This window comes from Orbicella faveolata, unplaced genomic scaffold (genome assembly GCF_042242905.1).
Source record: "Orbicella faveolata isolate gen_17 unplaced genomic scaffold, um_ofav_v1 contig_47, whole genome shotgun sequence".
NCBI classification, from domain to species: domain Eukaryota; kingdom Metazoa; phylum Cnidaria; class Anthozoa; order Scleractinia; family Merulinidae; genus Orbicella; species Orbicella faveolata.
This window is the reverse complement of record NW_028301577.1, coordinates 2,142,591-2,168,131: the sequence shown is the minus strand read 5'-3', so window position 1 is coordinate 2,168,131 and position 25,541 is coordinate 2,142,591. Positions and strand designations below refer to the sequence as shown.

At 38.8% G+C, this 25,541-nt stretch overlaps 2 protein-coding genes and 1 non-coding gene across 4 annotated transcripts; 1 reads left to right on the top strand and 2 right to left on the bottom strand.

Moving 5' to 3' along the window:
• Positions 1–26: 26 nt before the first annotated feature.
• Positions 27–108, bottom strand: Trnal-uag (transfer RNA leucine (anticodon UAG)). Its single transcript has one exon. It is a non-coding gene; the product is annotated as a tRNA-Leu (tRNA).
• Positions 109–2,779: 2,671 nt separating this feature from the next.
• LOC110056431 (palmitoyltransferase ZDHHC5-A-like) lies at positions 2,780–11,296 on the bottom strand. Of its 2 annotated transcripts, none has more exons than XM_089279240.1 (8): positions 11,121–11,296; positions 10,894–11,015; positions 9,432–9,589; positions 7,766–7,932; positions 7,240–7,357; positions 6,346–6,437; positions 5,994–6,159; positions 2,780–5,566 (listed from the first exon to the last, which is right to left on the bottom strand). In XM_089279240.1, exons 1-8 carry the CDS (start codon positions 11,294–11,296, stop codon positions 5,387–5,389), a joined length of 1,179 nt encoding a protein of 392 aa, XP_089135366.1. In that variant the 3' UTR covers positions 2,780–5,386. The 2 variants fall into 2 exon arrangements, with proteins under 2 accessions (XP_089135366.1, XP_020618572.2); XM_020762913.2 differs by having other exon boundaries at positions 7,255–7,357.
• A 132-nt stretch (positions 11,297–11,428) lies between these two features.
• Positions 11,429–19,318, top strand: LOC110056423 (F-box/WD repeat-containing protein 8-like). The gene is made up of 5 exons (XM_020762901.2): positions 11,429–12,188; positions 15,135–15,341; positions 15,630–15,829; positions 16,781–16,999; positions 17,768–19,318. Exons 1-5 carry the CDS (start codon positions 11,429–11,431, stop codon positions 18,335–18,337), a joined length of 1,956 nt encoding a protein of 651 aa, XP_020618560.1. The 3' UTR covers positions 18,338–19,318.
• The last annotated feature ends 6,223 nt before the right edge of the window (positions 19,319–25,541 follow it).

The following is a 25,541-nucleotide window of genomic DNA, read 5'->3' as shown; positions in this document are numbered from 1 at the left end:
GAAAAAAAGGAGGGAAAAAAAATTAGTGGCAGCGGTGGGATTCGAACCCACGCCATCGAAATGACTGGTGCCTAAAACCAGCGCCTTAGACCACTCGGCCACGCTACCGTCTACCGGTTTAAAGGGCGAAATTAAATTATTTAAATAAAGTTTGTGTTTACAGACGACTTGGTTAGACTGAACGGGCTTAAAGTTTTCAATATTTTGTTGAAATCGCAAGGAAGAAACGCATTTAAGTAGTATTAAGTAGTATTTTTACTTTAAAACGTCTTTCTTATTTGCACTTTTTTTAATGAACGAAAATCAATTTCCGGCGTTTGTTGCTTTTCTAGCTTCAGGAATTCTTCACCCCTTGTTGCTGTTTTAACCGTTGTGAAAGTCTGCTCAGTCGTTTCAGGTATATGGTGTAAACTAAAGCAGACAATTTCTTTTTCCCGGCTTTCGAATACTCCAGTCGAAAATGAAGATAGCAAAGCCAGTAAATTGGAAAAGCGGACACGCGGTTGTATCTGTAGAATAGGTGAAAAAAATTTTCAGTTTCGGCTGTAGGACGTTTCAAGTTTCCTAGCAGTCGTTGTTTTGACTTTTCCTCGCTCTCACTAATTGCTCCTGGGTCCTCGCATTCTCGTAGCCTGCAGAACAGGCGGGAGAGTGAAACGTTATACATGAGCGTTCGTGTATCGCGTTTTGCTCTCTGTCCCGCTAATCCGCCTGTTCTGCAGGCTAGATGGAGGGTTTAGATGGAGTCTCCGCAACCTGCGATCAGGTGTTTTTTCAAATGTAGCGAAGGAGGGTATGATTGTAGGTTAGGGTTCCGAGGTTAGCACAACTCTTGCATAACTGGCTCAGTAGGAGAAATTGTACAATGTCCGGATCATTCGCTATGTTTGTAGCTCGGGTACCGTCAAATCCCGTTTCACACCGCAGGGCCCATACTGACGGAAAATGCCGGTATTGATTAGGTATTCACAAGGCGGGTTGGACAGTACAATTTTAAAAAGTGATATTTTTTTATTTGCTTTATGGAATCTACACGAGATCGTGATGTGGAAATCGAAAAAAAAAAAAAGAAGAAACAAACAAACAAACAAACACGGATACCGTTTTTTTTTCATCGCGTTTTAACCATCTGGAAACGCTAAATTTGACTTCCGGATGGGTCAGAAACCGCCTGCTGTTCGGACCAGGAACTAGTCATGCTGACGTCTGAAGAACGTAGATCGACATATTTTTCAAACCAAACAAATAGAAACGAAAAAAATACGTGAAATGTAATAGGAATATCGCGATCAAGTGTAATTCCAATTTTGGTTCAAAATTGTAAACATTTTCGAAAGATTTGCAGATCTGCGTTCTTGTTTTGACGTCATCCCGGGTCCTCAACCGCCGACCCCTTCGAGGTTTTTGACCCAACCGGAAAAAAAGTATTTCTCGTTTTCAGATGGCTAAAACGCGGTGAAAAAACGATATCAATTTGTTCTTGTTTTTTTGTTGTTGTTTTCGATTTCCATACCACGATCTCGTGTCGATTCCACCAAGCAAATTAAAAAAAAAAAATTGCAGATCCTGATATCCTGGAAGGTGGAGTTAGCAGGGGCTGAACTTTGAGAGGGAATACTTAGTCTCTAGAAACCCCCATGATCCGTTTAGTAAATCCGCTACTGCAAGGACTGTTTTACCCTCATCCTTCCAGCAGTACACGAATCAAAGTTGAAATATATTTTTTATTATCTTTAAAATAAACGCTTGCCTCACTTTGATTAAAACCAAGTTCACTGTGAAAATCACACATTACAGCCAAGACTTTACTGAGCATTGTTTTCTTTACAAACAGCCTTCTTCCATTTTTAACACAAAGTTGCCGTATTTATACGATTAAGCACCCAGGGTGCTTATTTAATTTTTGGACTTTCAGGGTGGGCGCTCATTCAAGGTGGGCGCTTATTCGAGGCTGGGCGCTTATTAAATTTTCACCATTTTCAGTAAGTAAAAAGTATATTTTGTAACAAAACAATAAATAAGAACAAAACATGACAAAATATTAAAGCATATAAATTGTAACTGTTCATTGTTCAGTTTATGCCCAGGACTAACAACTCATTGTTCAGTCTTCCAGAAGTCTCTTTAGCTATAATTCTCAATCAACACCATAAAATTTTCAGACAATGAAACTAGAGATTGTATGCCATTAAAGAACTAATGTAATAATCAATATCCGTATTCCTCTTGTGCACTTTATTAATTTTTTTTTTGGGGGGGGGGGTTGGGGTAGGCGCTTATTCCAGGTTGGGCACTTGAGAAGTACTTTTTGGGGGTGGGGTGGTGGGGTGGGCACTTATTTAAGGCTGGGCGCTTATTAACTTTTTCTACCTTCAGGGTGGGCGCTTATTCGAGGTGGGCGCTTATTCGAGGTTGGGCGCTTAATCGAGGTTGGGCGCTTAATCGAATAAATACGGTATCTTATTTAATAAACGTGCGGATAACATTTTATAAATGTTAAATACAACATTTTGGCGCTAGTCATCAAAATAATTTTCAATATCTAAACCTTGACTCTCCTGGATTTTTACCACTTGAACCATAATGATACTCAGCCAGTTAGACGAGCAGAAATATATTTTGTAACGTTTCGCTAATGACATTGGAGTATGTTTGTCATGTATAATTCCTGTTAACTGTAGAAGTACTTTAGGCGTGCTTGCAGGTATGATGAATCCCTAGGGGCTATTAGGTTATTTAAGATTTTGTAAGTTATGCAAGAGCCACTCGAAGGCATCTCTTTCAACTTTGCTTTATGGTTTATTCACTGCTGTAATTTCTTTATGATGATGTAAATGCTCGCTGTATCAATAAACGAGATGCCCGCCCCTGATGCTGTGTTTGTGTTTATTAAGATTAGTTACAAAATATTTTATAATCGTTTCAGGGTGATTAAAGTATAAAATAACTTTTCACCCTGTCTTCTTATCAAGCATTAACTACATTAAATTCCTAATTCTCTCTGATTGAAAAGTATAGATCTATTTTTAACTCGCCCCAGTTGTTCAAAGGGTAAATCACTATCCAGGGACTGCAGTGGGGAAGGGGTTACTAGAGCTACAGCCCTGGCACTCTGCTTGGGTTGATCCTTTAGGGCTCCAGATGACATGGATAATGTATGATAAATGGAGCCACAGTGACCCAAAATGCTTGTTTGTCTTGGCCAGATTTTGTAGCCCTACCACTATGAAAAGGTCTCAGTGGTCCCTACTATCCAGTGGATGAAGGTTCATCTAGTCGATAGCACTATCCACCCTTTGAACAATTGAGGGCAGGTACATAAATATTTCATTGAATACCAACAAATAAAGCCCCCCTAAAAGCACATAATCACTGAATTGTGTAAAAATATGCCCTCGGTTTAACAAAGAAATAAAGAACTTAGATTTACTTGAAAACCCGGCAGCAATAACCACAAAGTGGCAATTTTTACACACTTTATAACTGTCCATTCAAGTGTTTGTTTATTTAGTGTATGTGGAAGTAAGAAAAAGGAAGAAATATTAGCTTTTGTCGGGTTATTACAAACTCTTGAAGTAGGTGGCTGTTATGGTGGAGTAGGAGGTGGATTTTGTCATCTTTCTTTTAAGAATCACATGAACATCCCAGCAGAGTAGCTGGCCGGGATCACAAGGTACTTGGTGGTTTTCACTGCAGCTAGCTTGCTTTAACCACCCCACTTTCATAGTGATAGAAGATTCAAGTGAGAACAACAGCATCCTCCGGCTCTATTAAAACTCACTTATGTATGTAACATAGTGATGGTACAAATTATGTGCATGTTCTCCATATTTTGTTCTCATGTTCTATATGTCATTAGCATAAATCTAATAGTGTTCTCTTACGAATGCTGTTCTCTTATAATATTTGGCTATGCTGGTCACTAACTATTCTGCTGTAGATAGTGAGTAGCCTAGCAGTGTGCGGTTGTTGACAAAATGCTGGTTGCTTCTTTGCATTTTTGAAGTGTCTGTTGAGGAGATTTTGTTTAAGTTTTAAACGACTAGTAGATTTACACTAAAACAATGTTAATAGATTGTATTTACTCATGATTTCTATGCATGATAGAAATCTCGAGCTCATAAATCTAAGTGTTAATTAGTTGTTTCCCAGTAAGTTTAGTGGTCTCTCACTGAAAATCATAGAGGATCTGTGTTCAAAATGATGTCCACAAAATTTACACAGTGAAGAGTTGGACCAATTATTATGTTTCAACAATACATATCAGCTGCATAACATTACCTTATAAAATTCAATTTTGTAACAAATTATTACATGGTCAGTAACAAATTTATTGTTACAGTGTGATTCCTCCAGCCTTGGGTGCTAACAATAGATTTCCATCAATTTATCCCTCTAAGAAAGCCATGCACTACAGAACTAATAAATCCGAGACCATTATATCCTTTTAACATTCATACAGTTGGTCAAATTACAAAGAATTTACTTGGCTGGCATCATTGGAAAACTTGCACTGCAACTTCACAATAACAACAACAAAAACAACAACTAGAAATATTAACATCGTTGTCACAAAACTACAATATAATGCACCTACAATGTATTTGATTCCTGTAGCACAACAATAGAAATCAAACTACACACCACTATCAGCAATAACTGATTATGTACAACAGTTTGTAAATTATTTACAATAATATTGCCGGATAATGATTTACCAATAACAGCGCTCACTATTGATGTCAGCATGTGGTATGCATTAAACTAGCTTTACCCTATTGTATGGTATATTGTACTCTACATCAACTTTATAAAACAGCAGAATATCGGACAGTTTTACCTTATGACCCATCTTGGGATACAACCCTCTAAATACCAGCATGCTGCTTTTTAGGTTGTGGCTGTCAAATTCTCTTCCCTGAAACTGCATGTCTTCATTTAATCAATCTAAAAGGATGCTGAATAGTTCATAATTTCTTTGTGTTCGGCCACGAACAAATGTGGACAATTTTGCAATTTGAACACAAAAACCCCTCCCAAATTCTAGACAACCATTCTGCTCCCCTTTGCTGTTAAGACATGAAAGAGAAATTCTTTCCTTGAATACAAAGCATGCTCCAGAAAATATCACCTGGTATGACCACTGGCAAGGGATAAATTTCCAAGCAAAGAATCTTGAAGTAACCACTTTGTCTGTTTTCTTTCCACCCTGCAGAACTGCCCCTGTGCGTGGGCAAACATCATTTTGTTTGCTATCTTGTAGGTTCGGAATGGTCTTGCAGGGGATTCATGTGAAGATCCAGCCATCAAATTTGCAGCATTCAAAGATTGCACTTGTTGCACTGGAATGCAGCATCTGGTCCAGTGCTTGAGGGTTAACATGAAATCACACTGTGACTTCTCGGCTACCGCTTATCGTCCTTCCATTTCTACTTGACTTCACATATGTAGCAGATACACGAGGACCTGTGTTAACAGCAGCCGCAAATGAATCTGGTCGCAGTGACCTGCCATCCTGCTCTCTTGTTTGCTGGCTATTCTTGCCACTGCTGTTCTTGATTCCATCCTGAAAATGAAAGTTTTCAACTATTGTTTTACATCTTGTTGAGCACAAATTACACGATGTTTATGAGTGCTAATTGATAGAGAATATGGCTGAAGTGCTGGTCACCACCATTTATTCAGAATCCTACAGGTTTTATATGCCACTGTGGATGAAACTTGAAGAATAGAAATATACCAATGATAACATGGCTGTCTGAACTGTAAGACTAAAAATAGTACTGTGCTGATGAAACAAGAAACTCAAACACACAAAGGCAGTGCTGAGCACCATATTGTGTAGGTACCCTTACTATAGGGCCAGACATTGCAGGGATCCTGGTTTTTTGAGACAAAGTGACCTGACCATAAACTGAAGTTCTCTGTAAGGTGAGGCTCAACTTATTATGTTTGAAAACAGAACCAAAGTCACAACTGTAAACAATATTGACCTGAGAATGCTGGTTAGTGTGGTTAGATGCCACCTCAACTTTAACTTCTGATAATTCAGTGCCATCTGTTTGGTTTTTAGCTTCCTTTTCTTTATCCTTCCTTTTATCTTTTTTTGTGTCTTGCTTGGTAACTTGCCTTGCTAAACTTTCCATGTAGCCCACATACCTAAATAAAAAGGCACATCAAAATAAGTGACAAATTTGTTACAATCTCTCTACAGTCAAACCTCTCACATATTCTCAATCCTGGGACCTTGCATAGGTGTCTGATAACATATCATTTAGTCAATGATTACTTGAAATTACATTGATCAACAATTATCAGGGCTAAGAAAGTTAAACAAATGCTTACTTGGCGTACTGTGAGGAACAAAGTGTGCCGACACAGTTTTTCTTGCAGCCTTGGTCAAAAGGATTATGCCCACTACGAAACTTCCCTGTCACCTGCAGCATAAAATGTCAAAATTATGGAGGAGTACAAACAATTTTTTATCTGGAAAATTTGAGCATTGAAAGTTTTTCGGATTTATTTCATCATACTCCAACTAACAGTCTGCCTCTGGGTCTCTGAGGATGGTTGAAGGCCAGTTGGTTGGCCATCTGTTTCCGGTGTAATGCTGAATCAAAACCTTCTTCAATTTAAAAGACTGACTCAGAGTAAACTTAGTTTAAAATACATTGTTTTCTAGTCAAAAGTGACAACAAATATCGTTAAACCTCATAGTTTGTTGTTCCACTTCAGATTATGTGATGGTTTTTGACATTTTCTTTCTAATTTAATCCTTTTCACGTGCACACAAATGTAATATTTATCTTTTCAAGGATAATCTTAAAAAGAAACAACCCTCAAGGGAAAATCAAATCAGTGATCTTAATTGGACAGTTCAACATCTTTTAAGCTAAAGCGGTCTATTTCAAAAATGTAATTCTGCTGTAACATTCTCGAACTAATTAATCATTAATCAAGTTTAAACACAGGAAATCATGACTGCATTTGGATCTTAATTAGCAGAGATTTTTAAGATTTCATTTCTCCGTTTTTAACCTTAGTTTTAGTTTGATTGAGAAGATCTATCAAACACTGGAGAGAGTGTTTCTTCACTTTTCCAATCACCTTGAAGTTCATCAAAAACACTTCAATATGCATCATATTTTCTACCTTCTTCTTGGTGTTTGGAAATGTGATGACACACTGTTGGTTGTATTTGATAAATTAATTACAGTACAATTTAAATATTTGAAATACTTTGTGAGTGAGCACCTGCTCATTTGTTGTGCGTCCCATGGCAACAAGGCCAATGTGGAAGACTGTTAATCCGATAACAGGAATTGATGTCAATCCACAAACCACCATGATAGCTATTCTGATTACCCAGTTAAGGTAAATAAATGAACTTGTATAATGATCATGATTTGAATTTGTAATAAGTTGCACTTATCTAGGATACACAACCATTTTCACCACTTTCTTATAATACAGGCCTGCCATTAAGTTATGATTCACATGTAGCCATGTCCTTCATACCCGTTACAAACTTGTTACTTTATGCTAGAATTGTACGAAAGTTGACCTGTAACATCAAAGTCCTATCAAGCATGCTCAGCCATAACAGTGCTATGGGTTACGACCCTTACTGACAACCCTGTAATAAGTTTTGTTCAACCTTCCAGGTAACAATGTTTCTGAATGTTGTAGCTCATTAGAAACCCTTAATTCCTACCCCAAAATCTAAATTATTATTAGGTTACTCTGTTTCCATGGAAAAGGATACGGAACAGCTACCTCTGCGAGCTCACCCATTTTTTCAAGAACAAACATCAACGAGAATATAAACACTGAAATAATGTGAATTGATAAAGAAAACACAAAGAAAAAGAAATATCTATAGTTTCTCTTGCCAATGCAGTTGTCTACCCAAGGACAGTGATGATCAAAATTCTGAAAAGAAAAAGTAAATCAATAAACATTACATTATAATTAGCCTAATAGAGAGTTGTTTTGCCTCCACAACTGTGGAGGTGTGGTGGCATCATAGTTAGTGCCCTCATCTGTGGATCAAGTGGTCGGGATTCAAACCCTGGCAGGGGACATTGTGTTGTGTTCTTGGGCAAGACACCTTTATTACTCTCACAGTGCCTCTCTCCACCCAGGTGTATAAATGGGTAATGGCGAATTTAACACTAGAGGGTAGCCTTTCCATTGTCTAGCATCCCATCCAGGAGGGAGTAGAAATACTCCTAGTCACTTCATGTTACAGAAATCGAGATAAGCTCTGGCCTGATGGGCGACTTGGCTCACGTGGAGACTTAACGCTTTTACACAGGCATTTTAAGTAACCAGAGATATTCACAGGAGCAAGGGTGTGGTCAATTTGGCTGACTCAGTTTTAAACAGGTGCAATTAAGAGAGAAATACATGTTATCCTTGAACTACTTACTTACTCAGCCAGAGCATAGCCTGGTTTCTGTAGCAGGAAGCAACTTGGAGCTACTCCCCTGGGAGCAGTGACATGAGTAAGACAGTGTCTTACCAAAGAACAAAACACAATAATTACCGTTAATTACCCCAGCCGCTAATCAAACCCAGATGTAAAGTCTGCATACAAGCCAAGTGGCCCATCAGGCCAGAGCTTACTACCGAAACAGGTAGAGTGTTTTTTTGGAGACGTGCAAAACAGTTGCCGTTAGCGACAAACAAGAACGTTTTGGGTCACGTGGCTTGAAGCTGTCAAATGAAAAGTCAAACGCACGTGAGCACATTCCTTCGCGCGGTCTGTGGCTCAGTTCTTCCAGCCTGAGTTTGTCCCATGCGCTTCTTCTCATGATCAGTCGTCGATCTTTCGCTCTGATTGTTACTTAGTAGTGCAACATGATACAGATAAAAGTTTTTTATAACATTTCTGTTCCCAAAGATCAATGTGAAGTGATAACAACGGACGAGAATGAGGTGGCGACTTGTGATGATCTTATGCAAATCGTACAGGATAAATAAGAGTGTGTAGGAACGTGAAGGAATGCGATCATGTGCGCTTACCTATTTGGCGTCAGTTTTAGACCACGCGGGCTTAACTCAATTACATTTCTTAACAACGGCAACTGCTTCGTGCGTCTCTGAATAAACAGTCTACCTGTTTCGGTAGTATCTCAATTTCTGTAGCGTGAAGTGACTAGGAGTATTTCTACTCCCCCTGGATGGGATGCTAGTCCATTGCAGGGTTACACCCAGCATTAAGTTCACTGATACCCATTTATACACCTGGGTGGAGAGAGGCACTGTGAGAGAAAAGTGTCTTGCCCAAGAACACAACACAATGTCCCTGGCCAGGGTGCGAACCCAGCCTGCTCGATCTGGAGTAGAGCGCACTAACCATGAGATGCTTGCTAATAAAGATCAGAATTGCAATAAAAAACACTCACACAACAAAGTAAGTAACTGACCTCAATACAATTGTTACATATGCTACAATGTGAACAGCGTGGTGGCCTGTAAAACTTGCAAGTATCACACCACTTCATACGGACTGTAATTCCATTTATGTCAACATTCTTGTACAAGGGAACTCTGAAGTCATCTTCTTGGTCAGTCAGTGATTGTTCTACAGAACAAAAGCACAAAATTTTACAGAATTAAACAAAAATGAAGGACACATGCACTTGAGCTGTTTCAGTAAGAACTTTTTCTGGTAACAAAAAAATCACCTTGTTCTCATCATTTTGTGAATAAAAGATTTAGAGAAGATAAAGCAACTAGTTCCACTAAAAACTAATAGTAAACATGTATAAGGAATGTGAAATAGGAATGCCACAAGCAAAACAACAGGTCAAAAACCCAAAAACGAATCAAATTAAGGCATGATCTGCAAATACATGTAACAAATAACCATAATTTAATAAAAAGAACTGTGATGGTTTATTTCTCTACAGAAGCATAACATCTGCACACCAATATTTGAACACACTACTGCAGTTCCATACATGTATCTTTTTGTCCTGACTCATGAAAGCTTTTCATTCTTCCCACACCACCTGCCAGGCCTACCAAGCTATCATAGTAGTTTCAGATGTGATTTAATTGAAAAGGGGTCAAAAACCCTAAATTTGCTTATTCGGAGGTCAGATTAATTATTGTCTCTGGCTTTTAAGTATCCATAAGAAAACAAATAGGGTTTTAATATGTTACAGACATAACATAATTTGTTGACAGATACTTCACATGTATTGAGCAAATCAACCTGATATGGGCACTGTAATTGACCCTTTTGTCGCAACTGACAACATTCAATTTTCAAACATGTTGTTTAGTCACGTTTGAGAGAACTACGATCTGAACACATGTTTCAAAACATAATCAGACTCTTAATTCTCAATACCGGCTTGTTTCAATCTGCTATAAGGATCTAAAGAGAACTTGGGAATTTATTGCCGATTAAAATAATCAAGCCCCTCAGTGCCCACGGTGACGTATATGTGGCTTGAAAATGTTGATATAAGTTTAATACATTTGACATGTTTTTCGTATTTTGATATGTTCAGTTTTCAAATATTAATTCTAAGCCAATGTTATTTTATCATTCGCCATGACGACGAGCTTTGGCAAACAAATTTTTCTCCTAAGAGATGTACAGGAAGGAAAGCGAAAATAAGTTAATACAATGCAAAAAGAAACAGCTGCAGAAGGTTCTCCTCCTCGATACAAAGACTAACTCACACAAAATGTTTGCCAGCGTAGTTCACTTTCAAACACTGATCCTAAACTAACGTTACAAAAAGGTGTCGTTCACAAGCAAGGGTAAATAAATAATAATTATTGTGATCTACAGCAGTTGTCTAAAATGATGTCTGCTCCAGCTTGGAAATGTAATTAAGATAGGCTTAAGAAGCTTGACAAAAAAATCCCTACCTCTCGGAATTACGCCTGGATCCTTCACCGAAGCATTGGCAAAACTGGCTAACACTATCAAAGTAACGATTCCATCGTAGATGGGGATGGCAACAGAATATTCCTTTGTCAAATGCGGGCATCTGAAAATATGAAAGAAATGAGTAATGATCGGTGAAATCCTGCAAGTCTCTTCGCGTGGGCATGATTCACAGGCGCTTAAAGCACGAAAACACTCCACAGCTTACACGAATACGAAAAACAGCGTTGTAGTTCCAATGAGGAGTACTGCTGCACATATAATAGGCACTTGTTGCGAAGAAAACTTCTCACAAGGCCGAGAGCGGGACATCTTTTTCTGTTCCCTTTTCCCGGCCTGATCGATATATCTTTTCCATGAAATACCAAGCCAATTAGGGAGCATGCGTCGAATCCCAATAATCGGTCAGCAGTTTTCAACGCAATGTAGCAGCGTTTAAGAAATGTTCCGTTCTGATTTAGACTGATTCATGTTTATTTTAAAGCGTTTTTTTTGTAAAGAACGAATCTATTTGATATGACTCCAGATGGTGAAAATGAAGAGCTACAGCTTTTCCGCCAAAAATGGAAAGAAGAACTGAGAAAGGGTATTTCGGATGGAATAAAAGCAAATTGTCCAAGTGACGAGGAAAAAAAGAGAAGATGGCTAACCGGCAGGAAAAGGAACTTGTCTGGTGCATTCCATTGTTTTGGAGAGGAAATGCGTCAGTTACGAGATGAAATGGATCCTTTGGATTGTTTGAAGTCGAGTGACAAGTCTCAACAGATGCCGGAAGACAAATCCGTCGGGCCATTTGTCAAGGAGAATAATGGAATCGTGCTGCTGAATTTACCTGAACCAATAACTAGAGAGGCTTGTAACAGTACCTGTAACAGTGACTGTAAAATTCAGCAGTCAAAGACAGCGATTTGTCCTAAAATAAGAAAAAAGAGCCTTTTAGATCAGCTGATTGAGGACATAAATGAAATTACAAGTATTCCATTTTTTGACTTAAGTTTGCCCAAGGAAGTGGGAATACAGATTTTTAATCACCTTGGGGTCAAAGAATTGTGTGCTTGTGCCCAGGTGAGCAAGTCCTGGAAAATTCTGTCAGAAGATGAACTGATATGGTATCGTGTAGGATGTAAGTTAGGGTATGTTCAAGAGAGAGACTGTGCTGCAATAGACAGAGCAAACTGGAAAGCCTTTGTTCGTGAAAGCTTTTTGGAGGAAAGGGAATTAAGAAAGAATTGGAAGGAAAGAATGTGCAGATTATCTAGCCTGGAATTTGAAAGAGGTGAAACAGCTGTCAGTACCATATTTTGAGTCACATCTCATATAGTGTTACTCTTTGTCTTCAAGTTTCCCCTAATAGATATGATATGTTCTGTGTTCAGGAAATAGGATACATTAACTACTTGTTAACATCATGTGAGACACCCCAGATGTCATGGCTCGGATCCCTATGGATGGATGGAATTTTTCCCAGAGCAGGGAGGGATCCAGGATTTTTCAAAGGGAGGTGGCTGGTACATCTGTACCTTGGGGTTGGTACATCCGTATCAATGGGGCATGCCTCCAAAATGTCTCAGTTTGAGAATTGGATCCTTTTTGAAAACTGTTTCACCAAAAATATTACCAATGCCACAATGTGAAAATTACAATGAGGTACCTGTCCAGAGCATGTGCCTTTATTTCTGCAATAATGTTCAAAACCTTTTTCATTTTTTTTGTTTTGATTCTCCATGGAGGTAGCTCCCCTGAATCCACCCTTGCTGAGGACATCTATTTTAACCAACTATTCCAGACTATTTGTTTAGTTTTAATCAATTTTAACTGTTGTACATATTTGGCTTGATATGGAATACATGAAACAAACTAGACAGTGGAGCAGCAAGGGATATTCCTAACCAGTTAAAGACCAGAATCAAGTTGCAGAGATTCTGAATAGTCATTTTAAAAATGTAACAGAAAGTCTGGACATCCAACAGCACACTTCTTTTGAAAATCAACCACACTTATCAAATATTCCAAGGAACTGGAATCAAGGTGAACAGTTTGAGTTCAATTTAATTAATCATGAGTTAGTCAAGACTGTTATACAGAGAATGAAAACAAACAAAGCAACTGGCCATGACCACATACCACCACGTGCACTCAAGGCGTCCATTCCATCAATTACACGGCCTCTTAGTCATCTAATTAACACTATCATTACTTTGAGAGTTGTCCCTGACTCCTGGAAATGAGGAGAGATCGTACCACATCATGAAAAGGAGTCACAATTAGAGAAAGAGAATTTCCAACCGGTCACAGTTCTTCCAGAAATGTCCAGGATCTTTGAACATCTTATTCATCAACAATTGACAGTTCCTTTAGAGAAGATTCTTCATAATTCTATGTTTAGATACAGAAAATATCATGGGTGCCCGACGGCACTCCTTGCACTCACTGAACAGTGGAAGGAAGATCTTGATAATCATAACATAATCGGCACAGTAGCCATTGATTTAAGTAAGGCCTTTGACTGTCTATCATGACTTAAATCTAGAAAAACTTAAATTCTATGGCTTAGGTGATCATGCGCTAACTTTAATGCAAAGCTATCTCTCCTCTCGCCATCAAAGAGTGAAGCTCGGTACCGCCTTCTCCATGTGGGAAGGGGTGTTAAGAGGAGTCCCTCAAAGCTCTGTCTTGGGACCTACATTGTTTAATATTTTTATAAATGACTTGGCGTATGCAATGACACAATGCAGGATTATCAATTATGCGGATGATAAAAATATCCATTGTTCCAACAAGAACATACGCGCTGTTGAAGACAACCTTAATAGTGATCTTGAGAATGCAACTACATGGTTTATTCAAAATGGCGTGAAACCATATCGGGAAAAGTACCAGGCTATGGTCCTTGGCAGAACACAAGAACAGCTACTCCTTAAATCGGGTAATATTGATATTAGGACCACAGAAAAGACTAACCTCTTGGGGGTTGTACTTGACAATAAGCTAAAATTTGACGATCATGTATCGAGTATTTGCCACAAAGTGAGTGCTCAAATAAACGCCCTCAATAGACTGAAAAATATTTTACCACTTAAAACCAAGGAATCGTTATATCGTTCGTTCATACTACCAAATTTTTATTACTGCAGCCAAGTTTGGCACCATTGTGGAAAAAGAAACACTGCAAAAATCGAAAAAGTCAACGAAAGGGCGTTGAGATATGTCTATAATGATAAACATGCATCCTATCAGCATCTCTTGGACAGGATAAGACTACTCTCCATGGAATCTTGAAGAATTCAAGACATGTTATTGACAATACATAATAGCATATCGAACAAAGCACCATGAGCAATTAGGAACCTTATTAATTTACACTCATTAATGTACAATCTCGGGCGCCAAGAATATGTTTTATCTTTACCTAAAGTTAACACTGCGAAATATGGACTTAAGTCATGGAGATATTTTGCAGCCAAGAAATGGAATGAACTATCAAATGACATTAGAATAAAAGTAGGCACCAATGAAATAGTAAACAGAATTAGATCACTAAATTTCGGGGATTAGTAAATTTGTGACATTAGTTTTAATAGTATTTTGGCTGCGGCGGTAATATTGTAATAATAGCTTTGAATAGTTTTAATCAGTATTTAATTTGTGATTTTTACTTGATGAATTGTGATATTAGCGTTGTTTAGTTGTTAGGTTCTCATTAGTTTTTAGGTGGAATACCTGTAGACTAGCTCTCAAGCTAAGCGTATATCCACGTTAAATAAAGCATTCATTCAATTCAAGTTGCAATCAGCCACATTTCTGATTAAGACTGGTATTGGGTAATTTTTGTCCAGCTACATAGTACATGGATGGATTCTTGTTGTAGTGGTTGTCATGTGTCTCTATAATTTTTCTAAAAAATTAAAACTTTATTTGCTGTCAGAACAACACTTTGAACCTTGTCCTAAAATCTACTTTCTACATTTACTTAATATTTATTAGTTTTTTAGTTCGGTTCTCCTTGATTTATTCAGAAGTAACTTAACATAACTCGAAGCTAACTAAAAAACTTTCCAGTTATTTAGCCTCCAGGCTCAATATTTGTACTTTTTTTAGTATGTGTGTGTGTTAGTTATGTATGTATGATTGTTGTAATTAAGTATAAGAGCGAATAAAGTTGATGTTGTTGTATATTCAGGAGACAAAAGTTTGAGACTCAAGAAATTATATTTTTCCACAGGTGGAAGCCTTTGTGCAGTGTCTGTTCATGGAGATTTGATATGTTCAGGATACTCAAGCAGTGCAGTTGTTATATGGGAAGGAGATGTAGAAAGTACCTCAAGCTACAGGGAACTGGTAACTACAACAGTTGATTCTCAAAGACAGAAACCTCAAGTTGCATCAACTGCCATCCACGACACCTTGTGTGCTGCTGGATTTGACAATGGTATCATTTAATATGTTTATTTAATACCAGCTTAGTGGCTTCGACAAGTCAGGAAATAGGCATTGTGCAGGAATGAGAGAGATTTTAAGTACCTCAGGTAGAAAGACACTGAACACCCAGACAAATATCCAACCACCAGCTTACAGACTGATTTTTAGTCATGCTATAACCACATGCTTCCAATGCAAATAAAGGGCTACTACAGTCACTTAGCCTTTCACATACATTACTCTCTCTGCATGCGTTATTGCCTATATTAGCAGCTTAGAATTATTGTGATACTTGCAGGCGATGTGTATGTTTGGCACACAAGCTTAGGGTCATCCCCACTGTGTCACTGTCGTTGTGAAGGGTCTGTAAAAAGTGTTTCTTTAGCAGCAACTGGCCCACCCACATTTGCAGCCATGTCAGATCATGAACTCAAGGTACTGTTGAGTGACTCCAATGGCCAGTGGTCATGTCTTGATTCCAGGAATTTTGAGGACAAGGTAGGCAAGTAATCTGACTGTGCCAAAATATTTCCCAAGGTTAAGTTTTTCCACCAATCTCACACCCAGACCCTGATGTATTTGAGACTACATGATCACGGGAAGTCTGGACACTAGATTATGTCACTAGTTGTTACCCTGCAAACAACATAAGTACATTCTCAGCCTTGAATGATTGGCTGTTGTTAACGTCAGAGGTATGGCAACCTTGCTGAATGTTTAAAGCATCAGAATCTGAATTGAGAAGTCTGGGTTGACCAAATTTGGCCAGAGTCATTGTATTGTATTTTTTTGGCTGGATATGTTACTCTAACAGTGCTTCTCTCTGCTGAAGAGTATTATGGGTATTGACATGAACAAGCTGACAAAATGCTGCAGAGTGTAAATCTGTAATGGCTGGCATTTCATTGACAGGGCGCAAAAATGACTGATTGGTCGACAGAGTGGGATGTAAAATGGTAATGTGGCAGTCAGTGTGCATGCCTGGCTGCTATTTTGAAAATCGAATGGTAGGAGGAACTGCAGACCCACACTGCCCATGTCTAGCCATTTTTGTGCCCTGTCCATCTCATCCAGGAGGTAGGGGAGGCAAATAATACACTTACCCTTAATCACTTGTTGTGATAAGCATTACTAGTAATAAGCTAGTAAGCTACAATCATGGACAAATTGTGTTGGAAAATGCCAAAAACATGAAATCATAATCGTAATACCTACAGAATAAGTGTCAACACCCCCATTCCCCCTTTCAATGTTGGAAAATGGTAAAATGCATACTTCTGCCAGATGAAAGTGTTTTGTCAACACTGCACAGGGGTGGGGAGGGGCAAAATGTGTATAGAATGATTTTTTCCAACCCTTGTTACCAAGGTTGTAGTTAGCTGAGCCTCTGATGATCCCTGAAGTATTAGAACAACCTTAGCCTTTGATAAAACCTTCCTTGATCTACAGATTGGACGGGCCATGTTTATTCCAAAAAGTAGTTCTGGTTCATCGACTGAACATGTTGCTATAGCAACCCAAGATACCGTGTCAGTCTTGGCACCTGGCAGAGGTTTTCTATCAACATTGGATCATGTGATTGGTGGAAAATTAAGCTCTATGGACTGTACTGCTGACCGCCTTGCTCTTGGAGTGGGCTCATATGGATATGGAACACTTGGAAACAAAGTAACACATGTATATAAAATAAAACGCAACATTGTAGTAACAAAACAAACAGAATCAACCAATTTGACAACATAGAGTAGTTTTCTGGTGGCTTTGAAAAAACAGATTACGCATTGAGCGAATCGGAATTCGAAACAAAAAAGTGCCGAAAGTGGAAAATTGGTCTGGGTTTTATTACTGAAAATAAAATAAGCACGTTTCTCTATTTCGTATGAGCACTGCGCAATATTTGTGAGCAGACATCAGGTTGGCAACCCAATCAAGCACACAATGAAAATGAGTGCTGGTGAGACCAGCGTCAAAGCTTGAGAAATGTACGTTAGCGACGATTGCGTTTTGATTTTGTAATTTAATGGCCAAAGGAGATAATTGACCAGAGATATGCAGTTGTTTTTTCCGAAGGAGTACAGTTCAGTTTAGAAACCCAAGGAAGAAAATTCACTTCACAAGGCTCATTACTTAACAACATTAACCAACATTTCTGAATTCCATTTCGCATCAGTCGCAAGATTGTTTTGTGCTACCCTATTTAAGCAAAATGTATCATAAGGTATTTTAAGATTTTGCGATGATGTGACTTGTTTGTGTAAAAACCCTTCAGTTAACGTGTCTTCTTTGTGGGTCTCTTCTAAATTTAATTTATGTATTTCTTTTGTTCCCACTGTGTAGTTCTTGACCACTGTAGTTGAAACAAAGCTCTTAACTCTAATAAGGTTTCCCTTTTAATAGATCAAAAGATTTCTTTATCTTTTCTTTTCCAACCATTAGGTGCGTTTATACTGCCTGGAAACCACAAAAATGATTTCCATATTAGGAGCCCACTACCGCGAGATCACGTGTCTTGATCTTGCCAGTTGTCCACCGCATCGCCTCGTGACAGGCAGCTATGACTGTAGGGTGCGGGTTTTTGACCTGCGCACTGAAAAGATAGCTCTTTCATTTCACTTGGGACACAAACGAGCAGTCACCGCCGTACAAATGGACGACTGGAAAGTGGTCAGCGGTGCAGAGGACGGAACATTACTAGTCTGGGATCAGCGGATGACGTCAGCTTTGTGGATGACGCATGCGCGGCATCCAGTAAGGCTCTGCAAATTACAAGGCTCCCGGATGATTACGGCGAACATTCCAGTAGATAAAAGCCCGCGCGAGAATCTTTGGTATGCAGACGATTTGATTCTTCACCGAAGACATCGAGGAATCATACGTATGTTTGATTTCTCAGTGAATAATGCGACTGAGGGCATTCCGGATATTTGCTCCTCCAATTATGACGATACAAGCGGTTACAACTATAACATAAAGCTCAGCGTGCCATATGACAGCATAGAGTTGTAAATGTGAAAAAAAACAACAAAGTTTAAGTACTGGTTTCGGGGTTGGTATCCTTGGCCTAGTTCAATCCAGGGCCGTGGTCTTTGTGTTGTTATCTGGGGCAGGACCGACCTGATGACATACTCAGGGCAACCTATGATTGACATGCGTGGCTGGCAGCTTACAACTACAATAAGAACGCTCACCTGGAAGGTGTTGTAAGTGCTTGCAATGACTCAGCAGGAACCCAGCCTCGGTCAACACAATACCACATAACATGTGTTTTAAAAAATTCGTGTTACAATGAGAACTGAGAGGCAAATTATACTCCTACGGCAAGACACTCAAAGAAGCGTTACATTACGTAGTTTTACAACAACGGACTAATTGCGCATTGTGGATGATGTCACTTACCAGATGGTCAGCATGGATATGAACGTGCGAAGGTCCAATTCCACAGTCCTGCAAATCCACTCAATACGGCGAGCACAACTTAGAAGGCATGACAGCTGACACCTTCGTCTTCAGGGAACAGATCAAGTTAAGGAAAGAAATACTGGTGTGTATGTCCAGGCCCCCGTTGGTAACTTGAAGCCGGCGGGTCCGAACAGATGTGCTGTGGGAATCCCTGAACGGGCAAAAACGCAAGTCGTACCAACATGACGGGTATGTTCAACTTTTGCTAATTAAATATCAAGTGAAAAACACATATATTTCAAATCGAATAAAAAGAATTTGTTTTAAAGAAAAATGGAAGCTTTTTGAGGAAACAATTTTAACTAATAATTAAAGTCGGACAACGCTATTATTAAGGAAAATCGTTAAGTTGAATAATTACGTAGAAAGAATTGACAATATCTATTTTCTTTATTAATTCAATATGGTGTCATTGTTAACTTCAGTAAACCAAACTTTATTCATGCTTCTGTAATTTAATTGTTGAAAAAAGAATTGTAATTGTTGTAATTGTGGAAATAAATAAATAAAGGCAAAAAAAGAAAAAAACTGGCGGTAACTACACGAGAGTTGAAGTTGCGGAACAAAATGGAAGTTTAGTTGATTGTCAGTAGCTACACAAACGGGACATTCCTAATTCCGCGCGTACACGCCGCGCGTACACGTCTTTCTCGACTGCGACTTACACAGGAAATCTGCCTCGTGCGCCATTGAGGATGTTGCAGATAGTTGTTGATGGCTTGTCATTTGAGGCTTTTTTTTTTGCCTGTAGCGTACTGCTTTGTTCGTAATGCTTATTAGTCAGGCGCCTCGAACGAAAAAGAAAAAAACTTCAATTGAAATAGTTTTTCTACAGTTGATGCATTACGCTGCATTTACAAACCAACGTTGTTCATAATTCTAACGACTTGTTTCTGTTCTTTACTTAACAAGCAGCCAACTTGCTTTAGACCTGCAGTACCTAGATAGCATGCAGTTATTTAAAACGGAGAAAAAGATTATTATACAAAGAGATGAAGTACAAAGAGATTGACTTGCATCAGGTAGTTAACGATAATTCGCGTTTCCAAAAAAGTATCACGTAAAGTTCTGATACGTTGTATCTCTTATATATGTGTCCATTATACGCTCACATGGTTGATCGGTGACGAAAAGTTATACCAGTCCAAAACATTTACTTCACTCCTTCTGAACTGAAGTTAAGGTACTGTATTCTTTTTAAAAAAAAAGACAACACGCGTCGTTTTTGCCGAGTTCTCATAGAAATTCACCACTGAGTATCAGCTCCCAGAGGTGAAAATAGTGCGAAAATCAGTAACAATTGAGATAAGGGTAAACACTGCTTACTCTTGGTGATAGTCAACAGAATTGTAACTAAAGGAAGCGTGATAATAAAAACATGCAATGCTTATCCTTAGCCATTTATTACGGCGCACAAATGGTAACCCAAGCTCAGGATGTGACAGAAACCCAAGATCAACAGACTGTGGCTTCCATAGCAGCCGACTACAGCATTCAACTCGACAATTTCACCAAGGCCCTTTTTGATACGGCAACTTGGGTGGAGCCCTAGAAACATTCCACCTAGACTTTCCAAAACTCGTTCGCGTCTTGTCGATTAGAACACCCAGTTACCCAGTTAACCAGTTAAAGGGGCTTGGGAGAATTCAAACCCGAGACCCAGTCGAGGGTTTGCATAACTTTCGAGAGTGGTAGGGTAAATACCTAATCGTACCTTTTGGTACACCTCAGCGGCATATCAGACTCGTTTGGTCTCGCCATGGGTGTTTTGGCTCGACTACGTCTCGCCAAAATACGAACCATGACTCGACCAGACTCGACGTGATAGGTCGCCGAAGCCTACTAAAAAGGTACGATTAGCTATAAATTTTTTCAAAAAGCTAGGGTGTACATACTCTCATCTTAACACACCTATCGACCAGTGACAGCGCGCGTACTATCCTAAATATTTTATAAAACTTGATCGAGTTCTTTACAGCTGAATTTCTGATCCCCTCCCCCTTACTAGTGCTATCACCGTCATTTGTTCAAAGAAGTGCCTCTCGACGGGTGAAAGACAATGTGTAAAGAGTGGAAGCAGTGGTATACAGTAAACACCCGCGTATAAGAACCTAGAATTTTTGGGTTCAGGCTGAATGGGTTCTTATATTTTGGGGTAGTTTCTCCGAACTCAGGCTGATTAGGTTCTTAGTAGGTTCTTATTTGTAGGAGTTGTCATAGTGATACCATTCAGAGAGCTACTGTAGTACTAGTATGTCATAATGGTTGAACATTTGTACTTTAAACCGCAAAAATGCAAGCCTTATTTTTTAAACAATAATAAATTCAGTATCATAGGCTACCATATTTACAGTTGTATCTGATAATAATGTAAATTGTTAACAGCAATATAAATATATAAATAAAAACAGCAAAAATAAATAAAAACCCAATTTAGGGAATTAAAATTGAACCAATTTGAAAATAATCAAATACAATGTGAAACAAAATATTAATTTTCTTGCGTATTGAAATAAAGATGCATTGTACTGTACACAGAAAGAACAAACATTTTCTTTGGGTATCACTGTTACAGTTGGAATGAAAAAGACAAGCAGTAATGTGTATTTCACATGAGCAAAAGTCAGGGCACTCTACAGATTCAAGTCCCAAGGCTACACCAGTATAATTTTATACAGTATTCTATACTCTGTATTTAAAAGATTTTCAATTAAACAAATAATTTTCATGGTGTTTCTCAGAAATTTCACAATTTCTATCAATTAAAATCCAGTATTTTGGCTACAAAATAAGAGTGTTTTTTTGTATAAGAACCTATTGTTCTTTGCCAGCCTAAATAGGTTCTTATATATTTGGGTATTAAAATGCCCAATTTCAGCCTGTAGGTTCTTAAATCACTAGGTTCTTATACGCGGGTGTTTACTGTAATGTGATTCCTTTGAAGTAAAGATCTTTTTGATAATTGTCTCAGTTTTCCCATGGTGTGTTCTCTAGTTCAGTCCCTGAGTTCTCTTGACTCAACTGACGGTCTTGACCAAATAGACCATTTAACAGTTGTTTGCTCAGTGACCTGGCCTTTGTATGGCAGCGAGGCTAGAGTTGACCTTGTTTTGATAATGACCTCACTGCTTTTGTGTAAAACAAGTTCTGATGCTAACTAGGTGCATTCACATGACAAAAGCAGTGAGGTCTGTATCAAAACAAGGTCAACGCTAGCCTCGCTGCCATACAAAGGCCAGGTCACTGAGCAGACAACTGTAAAATGGTCTATTGGGTGTTTAATCGTTGGTTCTTTTCAGCCAACCTCAACACGCACGCGGCGGAACAACTTTCTCACACCGTTGACGTTTGTATAACGTTAAAGAAAAAGAATTATCGGGACTAATTGGCGAGCAGCCTTTAACTGCCCGTATTGCCGCAAAATTCAGGCCAATCAGTAAACCAATCAGGTCCTTTTTATCACGGACCAGATTTGTTTTTCTACAAGGGCATTTAGACTATATTTGTTAACTATCTCACAGAGCTCTTAAATTTGTTTTATACAACTTTAACATTTAAGTCTTTGAAATACGCAAACAAACAAAATCCCTAAATTAAGAAGTAGGAGCAGCATGCTTAGGAGTTCTGGGAACTATAATACAGTCGAACCTCTATTAAGCGGCCCCCTATAAGCGGCCAACCTTTATTTGGCGGCCAGCGGCCAAAGTCCCGGGAAAATCGTCAGCTACACACTAATAAAAACCTCAAAGGCCACCTCTATTAATAAGGGGCGGGATGAGGGGTGGCCGCTTAATAGAGGATCGACTGTATTTGATAAACTGAAAACTGGACCAAGCGCAACGTTGTTTTCCGGTGATTAATTAAGCGGCCAATTGTCTCGACCCTAAGAGTTGGTCGCTTAATAGAGGTTCGACTGAATACCTTTCTCAGGGGCCCCTTTTCTTTTCTTATTATAGTTGGTCCAAAGTTGGTGCGTCCTATGTTTTGCAGGGCAAGTTACAAAGTGATCACAAAGGCTTGCTGGTCAGTAATACAAGAAGATAATGAGCTAGCACTATTTCCTGTTTTTGCCACACATTTCAACAAGTAATCTAAACTACATTTACTATCGCTTTCTTTGTCATCATATCGAGTGTCATAACCTCCGGCTCATGACTCCCATCTCGCGTCAACCTAATGGAATGTCTAACAACGCCAGTGTTATCGTTATCTCGTCTCGGCTGGTAAGTTTCGGAAATGGAACAGGCTGAGTCTATTGATAAGGGGTACTAAATCGAGTGACAGGAAACTCTTGCAAGTTAGTGTAGACTGCTAGGCCTCGTAAGCAGCCTCGTGCTTTGTAATCCATCAACGCAGGGTAAAGGTTAACAGTATAAAGTCACTTTCTGTGATGCAGAAAATTAATTTCAAATTAACAACAGGGATTAAATCTCAAGATATAGTCTACTGAGGCAGGACCCAAGCGGTTTTTGAAAGATAAAGATGGTTACGAACTGCGAAATTGAAAAATGTCGCCCAAACTTTTCAAGAGGCGCCGACATACTATAACGGTATTATCTTCTCATGGGAAGCTATATATAAGAAGTAAGAAAACATCTCAAAACTTTTAGAAATTTGTACTTAAGCTTTGTGCGGGCACTTTTAGTTACGTTTTGCCCTTAAAGACTGACAGCACATTTCGTTTTTGGACAATTTTTCTTGCGGTATTTCGGTAATTTTAATCTCGAATTGCGGTATTGCAGAATTCTCCAAACCTGCGGGATGCCTTTTTTGTAGCATTTTGGGCGATATTAAAAATTATCCTCCAAGTTTTCCAACGTTTTCCGAGCCTTTTCCAGTTTCCAATCGGACTTTAAAATGCTAAGTTATTTTTTGTTAATTATTAGCCGACACGTCAATGGATGTTACTTATTTTGTTTACTTTGTCTAAATCAAATATTACCTGACTTAACAAATTCCTAATTGCTATTTCCGTGTTATTAATACTCCAAACTTAACATACAGGGTGGTAGTTACGGTATGACACTGATAGTGTTGCAGTATTTGGCGATTTTTTTTTTTTTTTGTTGCAATACTGCGGTATTTGCCGAATTTTTTTGCGGTATTCAGATATCATTTTGCCGACAGGAGCCCATGACCCATGGGTCATACGCTCCTGTTCGCCGATTATTACGGACACTGAGTTGACTTGTTGCTGGAGAGACCAGAATTCATGTAAAAGCTACCTCTAGAACTCTAAGAAACACTGAGGCACCTCCGGGTCCCTTTCTTGAGTATCAGCCCTACCAGGAGCCTTAGACTATATATCATGGGCTCCTGGCCCTGGCATCAGTTCCCAAAGTATCAGTGTCCTCCCCTCAGAGAATGGAGCTGATTTGATTAAACAGTGTTGGCTTGGACCCAGTCGTTGGAAAGCCGATTAAGGCTAATCTAGGGATCAAAGTTACAAAGGGTTTTATGTAATTGATCTTGTATAAAAGTGTTTGTATAAAAATGTTTTATGTGATGGTGACCTTGATCCAGCAAAGTGAGCTCATTTTGACCACGTACCTGAAAATAGTAGTTTACTAAGATAGAAAAACACCAATTGGAATTAGAAGGCATAATAATAAACCATAAAAGAACAAGGACGGTTAAGAATGGAGAGAATTAACACGGATTACAAACCGTGAACTTGAAAAATTTAGGCTAAACTTTTCAAGATGCACAAACCGTGACCGTAACCCCTTTAAAACAAAAGGTCAGAAAATTTACACAGGAAACATCACTGAGAGTTTTTTTTTAAAAAAAGAAAGAAAAAAAAACTAAAATAGACTGTTCGTTGAAGTGTGCGTTGAAGAACCGTCTCCAGAGTCCAGACTGTAATGTGCAATAAACTGCATCGCCCGCATTTTCCCCTGACAGCGGTTATATCAGAAAAGGCAGGTGATGTGTAGTAGCAGGTGTTTTGACCAATTAGCATTTGCATGAACCAGCGACAGGGAGGTTTAACGCCACATACAAACTGCCACGAAAACAAGGAGGATATTGTACGGAAACTTGGTCTCGTTTCTTAAAAATGTGTTCACAACGATAGCGATGTTATTGATAGTAGTTTTGCTGTTCATTTAATCGACGTACGAATTCAAGCTGGCGAAAACTGTGTCCCAGATGCAGAAATCGAGCGATTATCTTAAAGCTTGTTAACAAAATTTTAGCATTTCGCGTCTTTTTGCGAAGGAAGGGCTCCAGACGCGCTTTTATTAAAAATCATGGTTTGTCATCAAAATATCAGACATGAAATGAAAACGCCGTCGGTATTGTTGAATAATTCACTTTGAAAAATTAAATTGCTGCGGAAAGGGTCTTTTGCCCAAAATCTGAATCCGACACTTTGTGTAAAAACGCCGTGCCATGCGGGTTTTCGCGCGACTCCCGGGAGCCAATGCTACCAGATTCTACTGATGAAAATCTGTGGTTGGCCATTTTCTCACTTGAAGAGGCCCCTGACAGCAGATGGGCTGTTTCAAGGAAATTTGCTTTGCGTCAGTTTTGCTGCGATCAAGACTAAACGTTCAGGTTCGGCGCTCGCGAATACGCCGCGAAGCCAGAGAGAATACCCCCGGTTCATTAAAATGCGCTAACTGTTGTCCATTGTTTTGAAAATCTGTATGTAAATAAACACTTGCAAATGGGAGTGTTTTGACATGTTTTAGTGACAACAACATAAGGTTTATCACGAGATAAAGTAAATCTCGGCACAAAAGCTTTT